Source organism: Aquila chrysaetos, chromosome 7 (genome assembly GCF_900496995.4).
Source record: "Aquila chrysaetos chrysaetos chromosome 7, bAquChr1.4, whole genome shotgun sequence".
In the NCBI taxonomy this organism is placed as follows: Eukaryota; Metazoa; Chordata; class Aves; order Accipitriformes; family Accipitridae; genus Aquila; species Aquila chrysaetos.
In genome coordinates, this window is record NC_044010.1 from 30,494,943 (window position 1) to 30,511,057 (window position 16,115).

The window sequence follows — 16,115 nt, forward strand, 5'->3', positions numbered from 1 at the left end:
TGAGCTTCAATGTTGCTGCATCTCAAAAAAAGTATCATCAGCGTGGTGTTTCTCACTGCTTCTTATGCCAATTCCTTCCTTCCCAGTTTAGTTAAATGTTTATACAGCCTCCTGCTCTAAGCATGGCTTTTTACCAAATGACCTTCCAACTCACTCTATGTCTACACTTTTTAAAGCAGCTGTGGCTCTGAGCCATGGCTCATTTTCCTCAGCACCCATAGAAAACAGGATGCCATTTTCCCCCCTCCACTTACCATCTTCAACATTTAACAGCATCCTGCTGCTTCTTTCCTAACATACCTACAGGAACTGATGGTGTTATTTCAGAACCATTAAGTCCTTTCTGTTTATCTCACTTAAACCTCAGTCACTTAACTTCCCAATGCTGGACTGGTTGGTTTTTAAAATCATTATTATGAAATATTATGCCTGTCTGCTTTTTCGTGATTTTAATGAGCTCTAAAGCACTGTGCATTTACAGCTGTGAACACAATACATCTTCAGACAAGTGAGTTTCCTCTGATACAGAACCACTGCTTCTGAAACAAAATAAAAAAAAAACACTCCATGATCCTCAGCTTATTTCCTCTGAAATCAGCAAAATCCTGTTCCTTGTCATTAGGAAGACCTCGGCTAAATTAATGAACTCAGAGTTAGTTCATACCTAACATGGCCACACCACAGGCTGGCTGGGCTCTGTACTGCACAGTACCCAAATTGTAACAAATTTTACATAGGAATGGCATTATATCTACCTGTAATAGCAGCAATCAAAGGCAGGCTTACCAATCTACTACCAAGTTCCTTGGCTTGGTAACTTTTCTGTAGGTCAGGAATGTTAGACTTTACCATCTTTCCTCCTACGGTTTTGTGTAATTCTGCACTACTGTTTAACAAAAACTACTTCAATTTTTGAAGGAAAAAAGGAGTATTTGGATTGCATATTTCTGTGGAAAGGTGGTGTGCATCATTCATACTCTTACCTTTTTGAGGAACTTCATATTGTCCATCCAAGCAGACTTCAGTCTAGGAACAAAGGAATACCGGGTCTCCTTAAAGTATCTGTTCAATAAATCTGGGCATACTTTAAGAATATTCACCATGAGATCAGCAACCATTTCATCTTCTGTTGCAGTTTTTAAACCAAGCAGAAAGCGCAGAAGCACCACATTTCCTCCCCTGTTGAAGACAAAAAAATACTTTAAAAAAGAAATCCTTATTTTGATACTTTACATGTGATGCTAACTCTGCAACTCCTCTAACCGTTGCTAGGGTAGATTCAAGGCAAGACCTCTCACACTGCTGGCATAATTTCTGAATTTATATTCAGAAAAGTAAGAACTGAACTCACTTCCAGGTTTTCCGTATGACAAACAGTAATTACTTTGAATTAAAACCAGAAATATGTTCTGGTTTCAGAAATATTCTAAACAAACTTCACAAATCTAAAAATGTAGAATTAAAACTTAAACTTGGAAGCATTTTCTGTGGTCTTTCAGTCCACCCACCCCTTTTTTTTTTTTTTTAAGTTTTCTTCTATATGTCCCTAAACAAAGTGAGAATACCGCAGATACCAGATGAATACCAGTTAAAATTTTGCTCAAAGCAAGAAACAACCTGCTCTAGCACCATGCAGTATTAGTACCTGCTACTACAATCTAGTACGTTCTTTGCCCAGCTAATGTGATGAAGCATAAACCCAACCAATGAGAACCCCTCTATGGAATTACAAGAGTCTCAGTTTATCAGTCATAATCTTACTGAGCACATATTTTTAACTAGTTAGCAAATGGAAACAGTAGGGCAAATAAGTGCTTCCAGACTAGGTGTTGCAGGCCAAATTCTGACAGTACTGAAATCAATGTTGGCATTTTGCCAAAATCTGGGATAAACCATGTCTGGTTCTATAAAATGTAAATTAGACTAGGTATTTTACCACCATCTAGTTAACACTGCAGTTTTGATGCTTTATCATCACATAAAAAAAAAAAATCTATGGTCCAAAATCACACCTTGCAACAAGAGACTTTGTATTAGTTATACACAGACATGGCTCAGAGAAACATGACCATTGCCTAAGCCCCTATGAATAGGGCAGAGCACTCTCTACTCTAGCACACTGAGGTGTAAGGAGATCCAATAGTTTGATCTTGGGAAGTTAAAAACAAAAACAAGAATGCCTATGTATTTCTTTCATCTGCCATGGATGAAAGAGACATGGAAGCAGAATTCAGCAAAGTTACTTGCAAAGGCCTGGAAGGACAGACAAGATAACTAGTGAGGTCTCTTGTTCCTAGCACAAAGTTCACATACAGTCTCAGCTGTCCAGTGACTTACTTGCCAGAAGTTCCAAGACTTGGATCATAGAAAGTTATGCCATGTTTCAGAGAGCAGCAGAGGTCCATTAAGAAGTTATGAACAAGTTCCCGTACCATCATCTTTCCAACCTCTTCAGAACCTTGAATCACCTATAAAAATCAAAAAGGAGTAAAAAACGCATACGATTTTTGGTATCACAGAAGAAAATCTTACATCAACTTCACTCTAAATTTTACAAAGCTCCTTTTACAGGAATGCTAAAAGACAATTTGGCTTTTGTTCAGATTAACAAAAGAAGTTTCAGTTTCTGTATTAAATACATTAATTATTACAAAACTTTTTGTTTCAAGGAAAGCAAACCTCCCAAATTTAGGTACATATGTACTATTTGCAGGGCATTACTGACTTAGGGCATTGGCTAAGGAGACAGACAGGAAAAGAGAGAGGAAAATCAAGCTAAAGAAAAGTAGTGATATAAAACTTACATAAATTGGGCAAGGCCATCCTAGGACTTTGAAGTCAAGGATCTAATATTTAATCTGATATAACCAACTTTCAGCTATGTAGGCCAGGTTCACTATGAGGAAGTTCAGAAAGACCAAAAAAAAGATTAAAAAAAAAAAAAAAATCACTGAAGCCTTCAGCACAAAGCATGTGAAACAAGCATGTGTATGTTTTTTGGGCCAATTTGGCAAAAGATGGAACCACTTTAATACAGGGCAAGAAAGATGGATAGCTAACAATGCACTGAATATGCCAACACTTCAGGGAAAGGTGGGGCATCAATGCAATTACAGTCACCACACAAAAAATGGAAGAAGTGACCAAATATCCATGTCAAGCAAAAGAAAAAAAAGTGAACCCAGATTCCATTACCCAGCACAACTCAAGATCCCTACGAATGAGAAGTCTCTTGACAATTGCAGTTGCAATCACAAACCATATGACTCACAAGGACTGCATGGAATAGTAAGAATTTAAAATTACTCAAAACTGAAATGCATGTTTATGAATAGGGTCATAGATTTGCATAGCTCCAAGCAGACACCTACTAAAAATAGATCTCCTCCAAAAGGTGTTTACAGTATATCAGGATTGGAATGGCATAGGCATAAACATCCAGTAGAGAAAGTATAAGAAGTCAGTTGTTCAGTGTTAGAAGTTTTGAGGAAGAATGGTTGGGCTTCTAACGATCAAGCGTTAATCAACACAAAGCTGAAAAGTCTGCAGCCAAAACCCCAGTGGAAGCATAGAAGTCTTTCTACTCTTTGCATTGGGCTTACAGCCACGTCTTAGATATTACCACACTGAAAGCAGGGAAAAAAGAGATTACGTGATTAAAAATAAAAAAGCAAAATTGTAAACTATTTATGAGGAGATGACGACAAAACATCTGCAGCACTAACATACACCCACCAGCTGCGGCCCTGATCCTTGCCTCATCTATGACTTTAGGAATGTGATTTCATGGACCAATAGAAGCAATAACAGCTCAACACTCAGAAACCCTGTCAACCTCTCAAACAATGTAAGCTGAAAAGGCTGGCAACCATCTTGGGAGTTTAGCTCTCATATCAGATCAGTGTGTAGGACAAGAATGAGGCACGTCGTAAGAACATTGCTCCTGATACATTCTCCTATAGAGACACAAATGTGTCCAGGAAACGGAATACAGTACAGGGAAACAAACCATCCTCCTCAAGCGGTGAGAAGCAGCAGAAAGTCAGGGCTTCTTTTTAAGTAGCCTCAGCAGATCCCTCTTCTTAAGCTCATCAAGGCTAGAGTAACTGGAAGCTATTTCAAAACCTGTGGGCTGCAAGCAGTGGGGAGGGTGGGGAGCAGGAAAAGCAGGACAAGGACTAGGAGTTACAAAGAAATAAGTTACCAGACCTTTAAATCCCCAGGGCTGACATCAGTAATCCCATTCCACCGGTAAAGTGAAGCAATGTGAATCAACACTTCGGCAGTAAAAAAGCGGACCTTCTGGGTTTTGGTGATATTTTTATTTTGAACCACCTGAAAACAATGAGAAAAAAAAAAAAAATCAAACAAACAACTTTTCTATTTATTGCAAGTTATCACAAAATAATGGCAAATTAGCAATATGCTTCATTCTTCTAGTACACACACAGCTCGCTCTACTCACTACAGCAGATAAAAGGTTCTGCCTGTCCTGTTAACATTTCTTTCACATGCTCCTGATCCCATCTTGACATGGTTGAAGCCATAGGGCTCTACACCAACTTCTGCAAACACTGCACATGCTGGACAGGACAGACTTTCAAGTTCAACTAAAGAGCACAGAACTTATTTAGAGTAGTGCAGCCACAGACTTAGGATCATGGAAACCTGCTGGTAGAGATGGTAGAAGCTGCTACAAATAAAGTTTGAAATGGAAGTGAAAACACAATGGAGGAAGTTCTCAAAAATTCTCCTACTGTGTTTTCCTGTCCACATTTTTTTAATTCTCATTCTCTTTGCTAAACTGAAGGAGTCAGACAGTGTGTTAGGTTTCATCAATAACGTAACAGTACATGATGTACAATTCCCACATGGGAAAAGCTTCATTTAGAAAACAAAGTTTCAAGGAGGTTTATTTTACATTTAAATGCTATCTTTTTTTTCCTTCACTTTCCAAGGTTATTGCAACAGAAAAATGAAAGAATATTTTTGGCTTTAAATTGACAGTTGTGAAAAGCCTGAGTCTGAGGCAGGCTCTTATGGTTACACTCTAAATTTGAAACTATTTTTTCTTCATTCTCTCAATTGGTCATACAACAGCTTGTGCAACATTGCTACAATAATTCAAAACAGAGATTCAAAAATCATAGATACTAGAACTAAAAATATTTTTTAAAACTTTTTTATAGAACTAGAATAAATCTCTCGTGCAGGTGCTCTACCCACAGCAGCAACAAGCTGGTGCATCACAGTGAAAGAGGCACAGCCATGCTCAGAAGCTAAGGAACAACAAAGCACAGGAAAGGCAGTCGAGACTAAACCAACTCTCACACCTTTCAGCAATTCTTGCTTTCAAGTTTTCTCTCTCAACCCTACTATATCACAAGGTTATTTCTGTCTGTTATGAAAGAAACAGAAAAAAAACACTTCAAAGGGGAGCAGACTTACCTCTCCAACTACTTTCTGGTAGCAGGTGGAATGTACACTTACTTTTTCACAAAAAATTCTCTGATCTTGGGAAGACAATTTTATGATAAGACTTCCCTTTACCTCACCAAGAAATACCTTTGACTGAATTTATCTCCTGCAGCAGAAACCTTGCCATCCTAACAGTAAGCAAGTCCAAAGACCAGCTAACCAGGACCACAGGATGTGGCCTCAACAGAGCCCTGCCAAGACTGGTTGGGGAACAGTACCAGTTCACTGTTGAAGGGCACCACCCTTCAACTGCAACCAGATAGCTCCTAGAAACCCATTTCATGCCACAGTCCCCAAAAAACACACAAAATCCTTTTTCTCCTGGAAAGAAGATTGTACATCATTACCTGGCTCAGAGCTAACAAACCTACTCAAATCGAGCTGACTTCCCCATTTCAGCATGAGACACGTTAATTGAAGGACCAATCTTACTGTCACTGGAAGCACCAAAAAGACTCCAGTTCTTCTGACCTTCAGGCTTGGCACTGATGCAATCGCAACCCATGAAACAATCAGAATGTGTTGGACACCGCACACTAGAGATGAGCTGAAATTAGCATCCACATACAAGCTATTGCAATGACTTAAAAGTGGGCATTGAAAAAGCGTTAACAAGCTTCAGTCCTGAAACACTAATATAGCCAAGCTATTAACCTCCAACAAATATTATCAGTAACGGACACACTGACAAACTTTCAGAAGCAGCACCACAGTGCCAACATCTTAAAGAGCGGTACATTTTATGAGAAATTACTGCAAAACTGTTTCCAGCAGCAAAGAAAATAGAAAACAAGCGACAACACAGTTTCAAGGGTATATCATACCTTAGTTCTCAGTGTGGAAAGTAGAAGATTGACAGTAGAAACTTTGTCTTCCTTTATTTCAGAGCGAAGAATATCTGGAATGAAATCTAAGAAGACATTCCAAATGTTAAGTGAAAACGTGAAAGCTATTTTCATACTAAAATGCTTCAGGGAATTCATACCCATTTCTCTTCAATGTCATATTATTTACCTTCCTGTTATATTTAAAGATGAACCAAAAGGCTGCAATCAGAGTTCAGAAGGAGGATGTGTCTGTAACCACAGTGACGAACAAGTAATGCTGCCAAACCTACTCTCATCATAACTTGCCAACTTCGTTATTAACACTTATTGAAACAGCATCTGTCAACTTCAGATATGTTTCCAGCCCCAGTGTGCTATGCAGTATTTAAACTTGAGTAAATGCCTGTCCTTTCCATTGAAGGACTCACAATTGTTTCACTGAGAGATTCTCAAATGTTTGAAGGTTACATCTCCAACCACATGCACCATCTTTTGGTTCACCTGTGCATCCCAAAGACAGAGAAGTTCAGAACCTTATAAAGAACTTCAGTATCTTACAGGGGAATGAAAGCCAGCTGTGCTGACTGTGTCTAGGTGTGCACTGCCACTCCCTGTCCTGAAAGAACTGAACAACTGTGAGCAATTAAAGGAAATCAGCAGCCCCCAGGGTAGCGTGAACAATAGAAGTAAATAACTATGGCCTGTTCTTACTCCCTCACCGTAGAAGAAATTAATTGCTGTCAGTAAATTACTACTTTTTTTTTTTTAGAGTATTTCTAGATCTCCTCTGAATTCTTTCATAACTTTACCAAGGGTCATAATTCACAACTTGAGAAACATTAGCAGTAGATTTCAAATCACTAAAGTCAACAGAAGTTTCACATCAACTTCAGCATGTAAGGGATCAAGTATTAATTAAGTGTATGTAAGATTCAACTTTCTGGATTCTCTTCTTCCGTCAGGTCAGTTTGACCCCATTCTCTAAGAGACATGGGTGTAACATACTCCTGGACTGCACTCCCATGTAATGCCTCCATAAAGGATGCAAAGGACATTACACTGGTCTCCTGAATCATTGACAAGAAGCAGTCTGATGGAGTACACAACAGTTGTCCTACATGAGGATAGAAAGGAAACCGAAGTACGTACAGTCTTTAACACTTTTAAAAAAAATTTTAATGCAACATATCCACTGTTACTGTGTTATGAGCAAGGCTGGAGGCCATGAAGTTGTTTTCTGCTTACTGCCTCTATGATCTCAAAGTTATATTACATTTACCTTTTTTACATCTGTGTTATCAAGGGCTTCCTATTTTTGCAAAGTTTTTGCAGACAGCAAATATTATTCTCACGCAGAAGAGGCACTCACTAGAATACTGAAGAAGTTAAAGCTTTTCAGGTAATACGATTAAAAATATGTATTTTGTACCTTATTAGTGCTGTTTAACTGGTTCACATTTTGAATTAGCTCATATTTATTATCACCTATAAAAGACTCTCTCTTAAAAAAAAAAAAAAAAATACAAGCAATTGTGAAGTACCTTTTAATTCCAGCACCCGTGTCAAGATTGCATTGTCACCAGCAATTAAAAAGGAGAGAGCAAACTGAATATAGGCCATACGGACATCAGTTCTCCCCTAAAAAAGATAAAAGGCACTGTTAGCATACAGATTGTACACAACTGCAAAATTAATACCACAACAATTGATTACCCTTGTAAGTACTATAAACAGGTAAATTAAACAACTTCTATAAACATGTTGCACACAGCCATACACATACATTTATATAGAACATATCCATAGTACATTCATTTGAAAAACTTCTTGTGTTAAGCAGATCACAGTCTGTTAAAGTTAACATCGAAAAGGGAGGTGTCCTAGTTCACATATTTTTCAATTCTCAGTATACAAAATAGGCCATAAATTAAAAAAAAAAAAAAAAAAAAAAGAAAATGTTAACAGTAGTTTCATGCCAAACCTTGTACACACATCACTGAACATCCTCACTTCTGCATCACTTGGTATACTGGTCAATTCACAAAAATACTCAAGAACGGTAATGGCAGTAGTGCTGCCGCAATTTCTTACTATACAGGCTTCCAGAGCAGCACCAGTCTTCGGGACTCTTGCTGCTCGTTGCCATCTTTGAGCTGCAGGGCATTACAGACATGTCTTAGCTATCACAGCTGCTCATGGAGCCACCCGGGTCATGTGACTTAGGCTAAAATAAAAAAAGCCTTTATAAAAGGGGCTAGTACGTTATAAAACTACAAATTCAGGCACAGTGGAAGTAGTGAAAGCTTTGCCTGGAAAAGGATCATAGGATATGAATACAGAATCATAGAATGGTTTGGGTTGGAAGGGACCTTGAAGATCATCTACTCCAACCCCCCTGCCATGGGCAGGGACACCTTCCACAAGACCAGGTTGCTGAAAGCCTCATCCAACCTGGCCATGAATGCTTCTAAGCAGGGGGCGGCATCCACAACTTCCCTGGGCAACCTGTTCCAGTGTCTCACCACCTTCACAGTAAAGAATTTCTTCCTAATATCTAATCTAAATCTACCCTCTTTTCAGTTTAAAACTGTTACCCCTCATCCTATTACTACGTTCCCTAGTAGAGTCCCTCTGTGATTTATAATTTTTTGAAACTTACTGTGCAAAATTAAGTTGCATGTAAAAATGCCTGAAAGAAGATACCAAGTAGGCTAAATATAAGGCAGAAGTGACTCATGAAAGTGTTGAAAGAAGAAATAAAGAGAAAGAAATCAGATTTTGCTGTAAGCTTTGGGCCTGATATTTTTTTATTAAAAAATCACCTCTGATAGCCAGTTGTGACATAATAACTTCACTGAAAACTGAGCAACAGTAAGACCTTCAATCCGTTTTTGGAAACCTCCTTCCTTGTACCTTACTTGCATATCTAATAAGCTTGTGGTGAAAAGACTACATCCAAGCATTTAAATTTAAGGAGTGGAGGTACTCCTAAAGAAAACTTCTGCAGCAAGGTCAAAACCCATGAAATTTGACATTCCTGAAATTGTAAAAGATGGATTCAGGGAAAGAGGGGTGTGTTTCCTTTTTTGCCTTCTACTTGATTGCTTTAAACAGTCTCATTTGTCACCACAGATGGCACAAACCCAAAACAAATGTACACATTCATTCTGCAAGTCATCTTTAAAAGCTAGAAACAATGTCTCAGCATTGAAAATAATACTGGATTTATAATACACTTCTATTTGGAATGACATATAAATATTCTTGTTCTAAAACCCTGGTTAAGGTCAACCCTGATTATTTTTAGCAAACAGAGAAGAAACAAGAAATAAAGTTCCTTTTGGAAAAAGAGGAGTGACTTCTACTTACTCGCATATCGTCTTTAAGGATTTCCACTAAGAGACTGTTTAAAACTCTTGGTTATATTTTCAAACGCAATTACTTTAACTGTACTAGTACTGGGCAAAATCCTCTCTCCATTAAAAATGCAGAAGCTCCAACCTCCATTTATTTCAGTGGGACCAAACTGCAATCCTTGGATTGGAAAAAAGACTGAGCTCTTCCCAAACACATCACTGAATAGTCTTCAGAAGTTTACCATCACTTTCACTCCATTTTAGACATTAAAAGGATAGCCCATAGAAAAAATACATTTATATTTCACCACAGCTTATTAGAAACAGACAAGGCAGTTCAATGTTTTGCAGTAAATTCTACAAAGCAGTGTAAAAACAAGGTTATCCTGAGGAGCTCTGCACCCTGACAAGACGAGAAAGACCAGCACAGGATGGAAAACAAAGCAAGCTATACCTCAAGGGTACAGGCCAGCTCTCCTACTATTGCAGATACTCAGAAACATTCCCTGGAGATTTCCTGTATAAGTAGCTGGGAAGCTCTTGCCCCATAGATCAGTTCTGCTGCCAGTTAGAAACAATCAAGAAGCATTTCAGCCTGACATAGGACAGCAAAGAAGAGGTAAAGTCTTGCAGACAAAAATACAGCAAAAAGAGACATTAGCAACAGCTTAGTTTTAAATACTTGGCAGAAGAAAACTGATGGAGCCATGGTGTAGCATTTCATGGCACACAGCAGCTTAATTTACCTTCTTGCATCTTTTTTTCAATAATCCAGGCAGAAACTTATTATTGAAATCAAAATGGCTATACACATCCCTTGCTGAATCTGGTCCCTGAGCCACCATTGCTGACAACAGGGTAAGGCACACTCGGCTCATCCTAAAACAAAATGCAGAGGAAAACCTGCAGGTTATTTCCAGGGTGACAGTTATACAAACAACCAAATTAAGAAATTAAAATTTAAAGACCTTTTTCCTGTAAAAGAAATTATCCACTCCACCTCCAACATCCACCCAAGCCTTCAGGAGTTTCAGGCAGGAAGCAGTTCTGAGTTAGTCCCAACACAAGCAACCAAGATAGCCATTAGGAAAGTATCCCTGGTCATGCAAAGCTCTTGCTCCAGTTGATGGGAGCTTTAGTTGAGTATGTAACCAACCATTTTAATGATAATCACAATACAGATTTAGGCCAAACACGAATGTTATTCCACTATTCACAAAGAACTTTGGTCATGTATTTCTACAAGCATATTTCTTGGACAGAGCTCCCCAGTCCTGCAAAAGCTTTTGCACTTTACTGCCACAAGCAGGTCCACAGGAGCTACAGCTGATGCTGAAGTTAAGGACACACACAGTGTAGGCTGAAGTAAGACTGCATTTTTTGTGTTTTAGCTGAATGACAGAGATTTTCTTCAGTTTAAGTATGCTACATGGTCTTGTCAAGAACTAAATCCCAAGATCTACACTCAGTTTTGCTTCTTGCTCACTGACCACTGGGAATATTTGCCTGAGAAAATAGAAGGGAAGTTAAAACAACCAAAACCATTATTTTAGGCAGTGATAAAGGCAACTGGAAAGGACAGTAGAGGGAAGAAGGGGAAAGGGAATGACTGATTATATTCTTCCCAAAAAATTAAGCTGTAATGAGAGGCTGGATATTCACTTTATAAAGGAAGAAAGTGCCAAAAATTAAGAACTCCTAAATTCATAGGAGTTTGCCATTTATTTCAATGGGAACATGACAAGGCCATCAGGTACAAGTCTGCAGACCTCCATCACCTGCATAGCCACTAGGGGCTATTCCCATTAGGGGTTTTGGAATCTGTCCATCATGTTTCACTCATGGACAATCTGCAAGAAGGCCATATGATTAAAGCAGACATCCCATCTAGACATACCACCATGATAAAAATCCCTTTGCACATCAAAGAGGTAACACAGAAAAAGCAGAACATATACCATCAGAATACCATCAGAAATCTGCAGCCTCCTCTACACAGGTTCTAGAAGCATTTCTCCAAAAGCTGTAATCGTTAAATGCTTAATAAGAAGTGCAGATCTTGCATAGTTTCGAACTTTATTTACAATATACCTATGCACTTGTATTTGGGATTCTATGTACAGTTAAAATGCTTGTTGCAATAATATAAACTGAGTGGTGCAGGAAGCGTGGTTGTGTCCATGAACTGGAAAGCAGAAAATGGTTTTCTAATTCTGGCCTGTCCAAAGACTGAAAGACAAGTCATTGGCCTTGGACAAGCCATTTGCAGTCTCTGTTTTTTATTCTTCCTTCCTCTTCCTCCCAGGTTTGTATTTAAATGTCTCTGGCACTTGGAACTTCTCTCACTCTGTCCACAGAGCATGAGAAGTTGTTGTTTAGACTAGACTAGATAACATGTGAGTGCTTCAATTGGCCTAAAAAGGCCTTAGATTTAAGAGACAGGAAAAGTTACAGAGGAAAAGCCAGTCTGAAAGAAAAAATTCCATTATAAACATGGAAATCTGACTACAAAAAATACAGGGAAATAAAACAAGAGCAGCTCTTTTTGCCATCACAAGACAGACTGCTCAGCCTCTGTGAACTACAAGAAAGCCTGTTCCTCCCTGATCCAGGCAGTACATTTCACTTCACAAACGAAGCAGCATTAAAATAATGGGACTCAAGAAACTATCCACTTTGCCTCTCACTAGGACAGGCACAACCAATGAAAACTACAGCCTTGGCAAAGCATCATATAGCATTAGATTGTGTATTACAGCAGACCATCCACCTTGCAAAGACTTCCACGTGCAATTATTTTATGAAATGTGGAACAGTATCATTAAATAAAGGTGGATTATTAGCAGTAGGTCAAGCTGAATTTTGCAACGTCTTGTACACATGCAAGACCCAGACAGCCCCTCAAGAGCAACTGACAAGAGATTCTCCACAACAGTACAGAGGAGACTTACCTGTGATTTTCAGAATACAAAGCAGCATAGACCAATCTCATGTAGGAATGAATCAACTTTTTAACTATGTTCATTCCCACAACAGAAAAATGGGAGAGGTCACTAGCTGTCCTCAGTAAAATGGCTTCTAGAGCTTGAAAGATTAACAGCATCTGTAAGATACAGAAATATGTTAATATCTGCCAATATCAGGTACGGCTTGAAATTATTAGCTGAGCAAACAGTAACAAACACCATTAAAAAAAGAGTAACCCCAGCACAAGAGCAGAGCTTCCACTCCTGAAGGCGAAGCTAACTTCTGAATTCTCTCCCAAATTAATGCTTCCTCTTCTAAGGGATTAGTTCTGAGAGTGCGAATTTTCAAGGAAGCCCCTATACAGATACTATACGAAAGACCAGAGAACCACAGGAGGTCAGCTGACTCCTCTTTTTTTCAGTTGCTAAACTCATGAAGTTCCATAGTAGGGAGGAACAACCCCTGCTGGAAGCCCAAGCCAACATGCCGACTGAAAGCCTGTACAATCCTGGACAAATAAACTGAATGTAAAAAAGCGTCCTTCCTCATCCATGAATTGAGACCTACATGCATATGCGTGATTCATCTGCGTATGCACAACAGCCACTTCTGGGGATGCAAACACCAACTGCAGTGCAAATCTCAGCACAGGCTGATAGATCTTGAAGGCCCTTTTCAAGCTGGAGGCTAAGGCCTAGGGCTAATGAACCAATGCTTTATGAGACAACTGCTAGTAAGTGCACAATGAAACGTGCTGGAGAAAACCATCCGAGCTGCTCCAGTCTTGCAATTAACTCCTTCTAGACAAATCCAGATTCCACATGGCACTGGGACTGCATTCATTACAAGCATTAGCCTCTATTAGTAAAAGGATCTTGAAGAAAGCATGTCATTGAACATGACACAGGTCATCATTACACTGAGAAAAATGGCAAAGACCAACAAGTGGAGGTTAAAGAACAGTATCCAAATTTACATTGTAAGCAGATTTACGTTAATAACGCTGCCCCAGTATTCACAGTGAAAAGAGGTTTTCAATTCTTTAGTTCATTCATCATATTCTGATGAGGAAAAATTGTGTCCAGCCCAGATGGGAAAAATGAGGTCAACTTTACCAGTGGCTTCCTAGAAATACTGAAGTATCAGGGAAATGTCTAGTAATGTAAAAGGTACTTTCACTGGACTTTTTTTCTTTTGTTTGCTTAACTGCTTCTGTTGAACTCCTCATTTCATAAATCGTCTTTTAATAACCTTTAAAGTACCTTAACAGATTGATTTTGGCAGGACTATTGGTTGTGCATATCATTAAATCCAGGAACATCTCTGCACTGAAAAGGAGATTTCCCACTTGATCAGTGCTTCTGCCACTGTGTTATCACAGTGTCAAATTATCAGTTATTTATGCCACAAAGCATTTATTCAGCGGTTCCTCTCCCAGCCGGGATGCCCGCTGCCAGTCATTAACCTAGAAAACCCATGGCCAACTTACTTCACTTTCAGGCTTCCTTTCTCCATCCAGAAGTTTGAATATTTCAGCACACTCCATGGAAATTTTTACGTATCCCTCCACGACATCATATACTTCAGGTGATGGCAGCGTCTCAGCAATGGAAACGAAGGTCTCCAGACCTGCAACGCGAGAGTTTCACCCCAGGAGCCAACGCCTCGCCTGTGACAGGCTACGAGCCGCCCCCCAGGGCCGGGACACGCCGGCTCTGCCGCCCGCGCTCTGCGGCGGGCCCACGCCGTACGAGAGCAGCACGTGCCCTCGGTACCGTAACAGCAATCATCTTCACCGTCATCCCCGCAACGTCGCTCTCAGGACAGAAGACGTCTGCGGGCTCCGCGGCGAGCCGCTCCAGCCCCTGCTGCGCCGGCGGAGCACGCTTTTTCCTCACGATCGCACCGCCCCGCCGCGCACCGGCAGGGCCGAGCACCACCCGGCCCGCCGGCCGGCCGCCCCCCGCCCTGCCCGGCCCGGCCCGGCCCGGCCCCTCACCCTTCCCGGCGGTGGCAGGGTCCCGCAGCAGCGCCTTGAAGAGGGCGCCGTTGAACTCCTCCTCCTCGCCACAGGCTCGCTTGGCCGCCGGCGGGCCGGCCGCGGGCACGCCGCGGCGCTTCACCGCCATGGCGCTGCCGCCGCCCCGCGAGGGCCGCCCCGGAAGCGGCCGTAGCGGCGGCGCCGCGCCCCGGCAGGAAGCGGCGGCGGCGGCCTCCCCCCGCCCCGCCGCGGCCCCGCTGCCAGCGGGGGGGGGGGCCGTGGTGCGCCGTGCCCGGGGAGGGGTGAGCTGGAGCCGGGCCCCGAGCGCGAGCTGCCGGCTGGCAGCAGCGGGGCTGCGCCTCTCCCGCCCTGAGGACCCGAGGCCCGGCTGCAGCATGCGAGGGCGGCCTCTCCAGCCCCCGCCCGCCCAGGGACCGGTCTGTCTCCGTGATGTTTCCCGGCCTCGCTGCTCCTCCCGCCTCTGCCCCAGCTGCCTTGCGGCTCGCGCGGAGCCCACTGCGCCGCGGGCTCTCCCGGCCTCCCCCTGGGGGCTTTCCTGGTGGAAAAGGCCCCCGCTCCGAAATGCCCCTCCGGTGGCGCGGGCGGAGTTTTGCGAGGCAGCCGTGGGCAGTTGGCCGCTCGTTTCTGCTGATGGACCTGTCCCTGTCACGCATTTCAGTTGGCACTTCCTTGCCCGAAACTGCCCTGTGCGTGGGGTTGTTGCTTGCCAGAGAGCTGCCCTCCCAGCGGGGCATGCAGTCCCCGGGGCGAAAAGCAAAGGCCCTGGGTACGTTTGCGTGCATAAAACCGTGGACTACCCTTTGCGTGTTGTGGGTGTGCATTTGGTTGTCAGCAGTCGGTGCCCAAGTTGACAAAAGGAGTTAAGAACAGTTATCACACCTTTTCTTTCCTCCCACTTCTCTCTCAGGATGCTTCAGTCGCCTCATTTGAAGTGCAGCCACGCAGTCGCGACTGGCACCACTGAGGGGTGAAAGCTCCTGGAGTAGCGGGACTGCAAAAGCAGATCTCCAGCACCCTGCAACAGTCTCTCATCTGTTGCTGCTTGCAAGGCCAAGCAGGTTTTTGTCTCCACTGGCATCGCAGTTTCACAGGACTGCAGTCCCATGCAGTCCTGAACCAAGGAGACACAAACTTCGGAGTGGAAGGGGAAAGCACAGGGTGCCAGGAAGCAGGGAGAGGAGAGAACTTCAGATACTAGAGAAAAGGTAAAATGATTGTCATTTGCAAAAGCAATAGACATAGACTGCTTTCCAATTAACAGGCTGCGTTTCCATTACATTTTTAAATCTGTCTGGTTAAAATGTCTTATATAAACACTAACCATTACAAACAAATAGTGAGATGCTATACAAGGGTACTGGTTGCCCGTCAGCCTGTTAAACACATTGCTCAAGGTGACCAAATATATTGTTCTTTAGACTTAAATTGAAACCAGAGATTTTGCTTTCAGCAAGAGTTATTCCAGGAGAAGCATGGTGATAAGGA

The 16,115-nt window shown here is 41.8% G+C and overlaps 1 protein-coding gene across 4 annotated transcripts in view; it reads right to left on the bottom strand.

Annotated features, from left to right (window-relative positions):
* Positions 1-15,040, bottom strand: part of URB1 (URB1 ribosome biogenesis homolog) — a 58,474-nt gene extending 43,434 nt beyond the window's left edge. For 3 of the 4 annotated variants that reach the window (XM_030019508.2, XM_041124741.1, XM_030019509.2), the window contains exons 1-9: positions 14,628-15,039; positions 14,118-14,257; positions 12,613-12,764; positions 10,408-10,540; positions 7,847-7,943; positions 6,303-6,388; positions 4,210-4,335; positions 2,338-2,468; positions 984-1,179 (exon numbers count right to left, since the gene is read on the bottom strand). In XM_030019508.2, coding sequence (XP_029875368.1) covers positions 984-1,179; positions 2,338-2,468; positions 4,210-4,335; positions 6,303-6,388; positions 7,847-7,943; positions 10,408-10,540; positions 12,613-12,764; positions 14,118-14,257; positions 14,628-15,006 — 1,440 coding nt within the window. In that variant the 5' untranslated portion in view covers positions 15,007-15,039. Of the gene's footprint in view, positions 1-983; positions 1,180-2,337; positions 2,469-4,209; positions 4,336-6,302; positions 6,389-7,846; positions 7,944-10,407; positions 10,541-12,612; positions 12,765-14,117; positions 14,258-14,627 lie in introns of all 4 variants that reach the window. The other variant, XM_041124740.1, reaches the window with a different exon arrangement.
* Between the last annotated feature and the right edge of the window lie 1,075 nt (positions 15,041-16,115).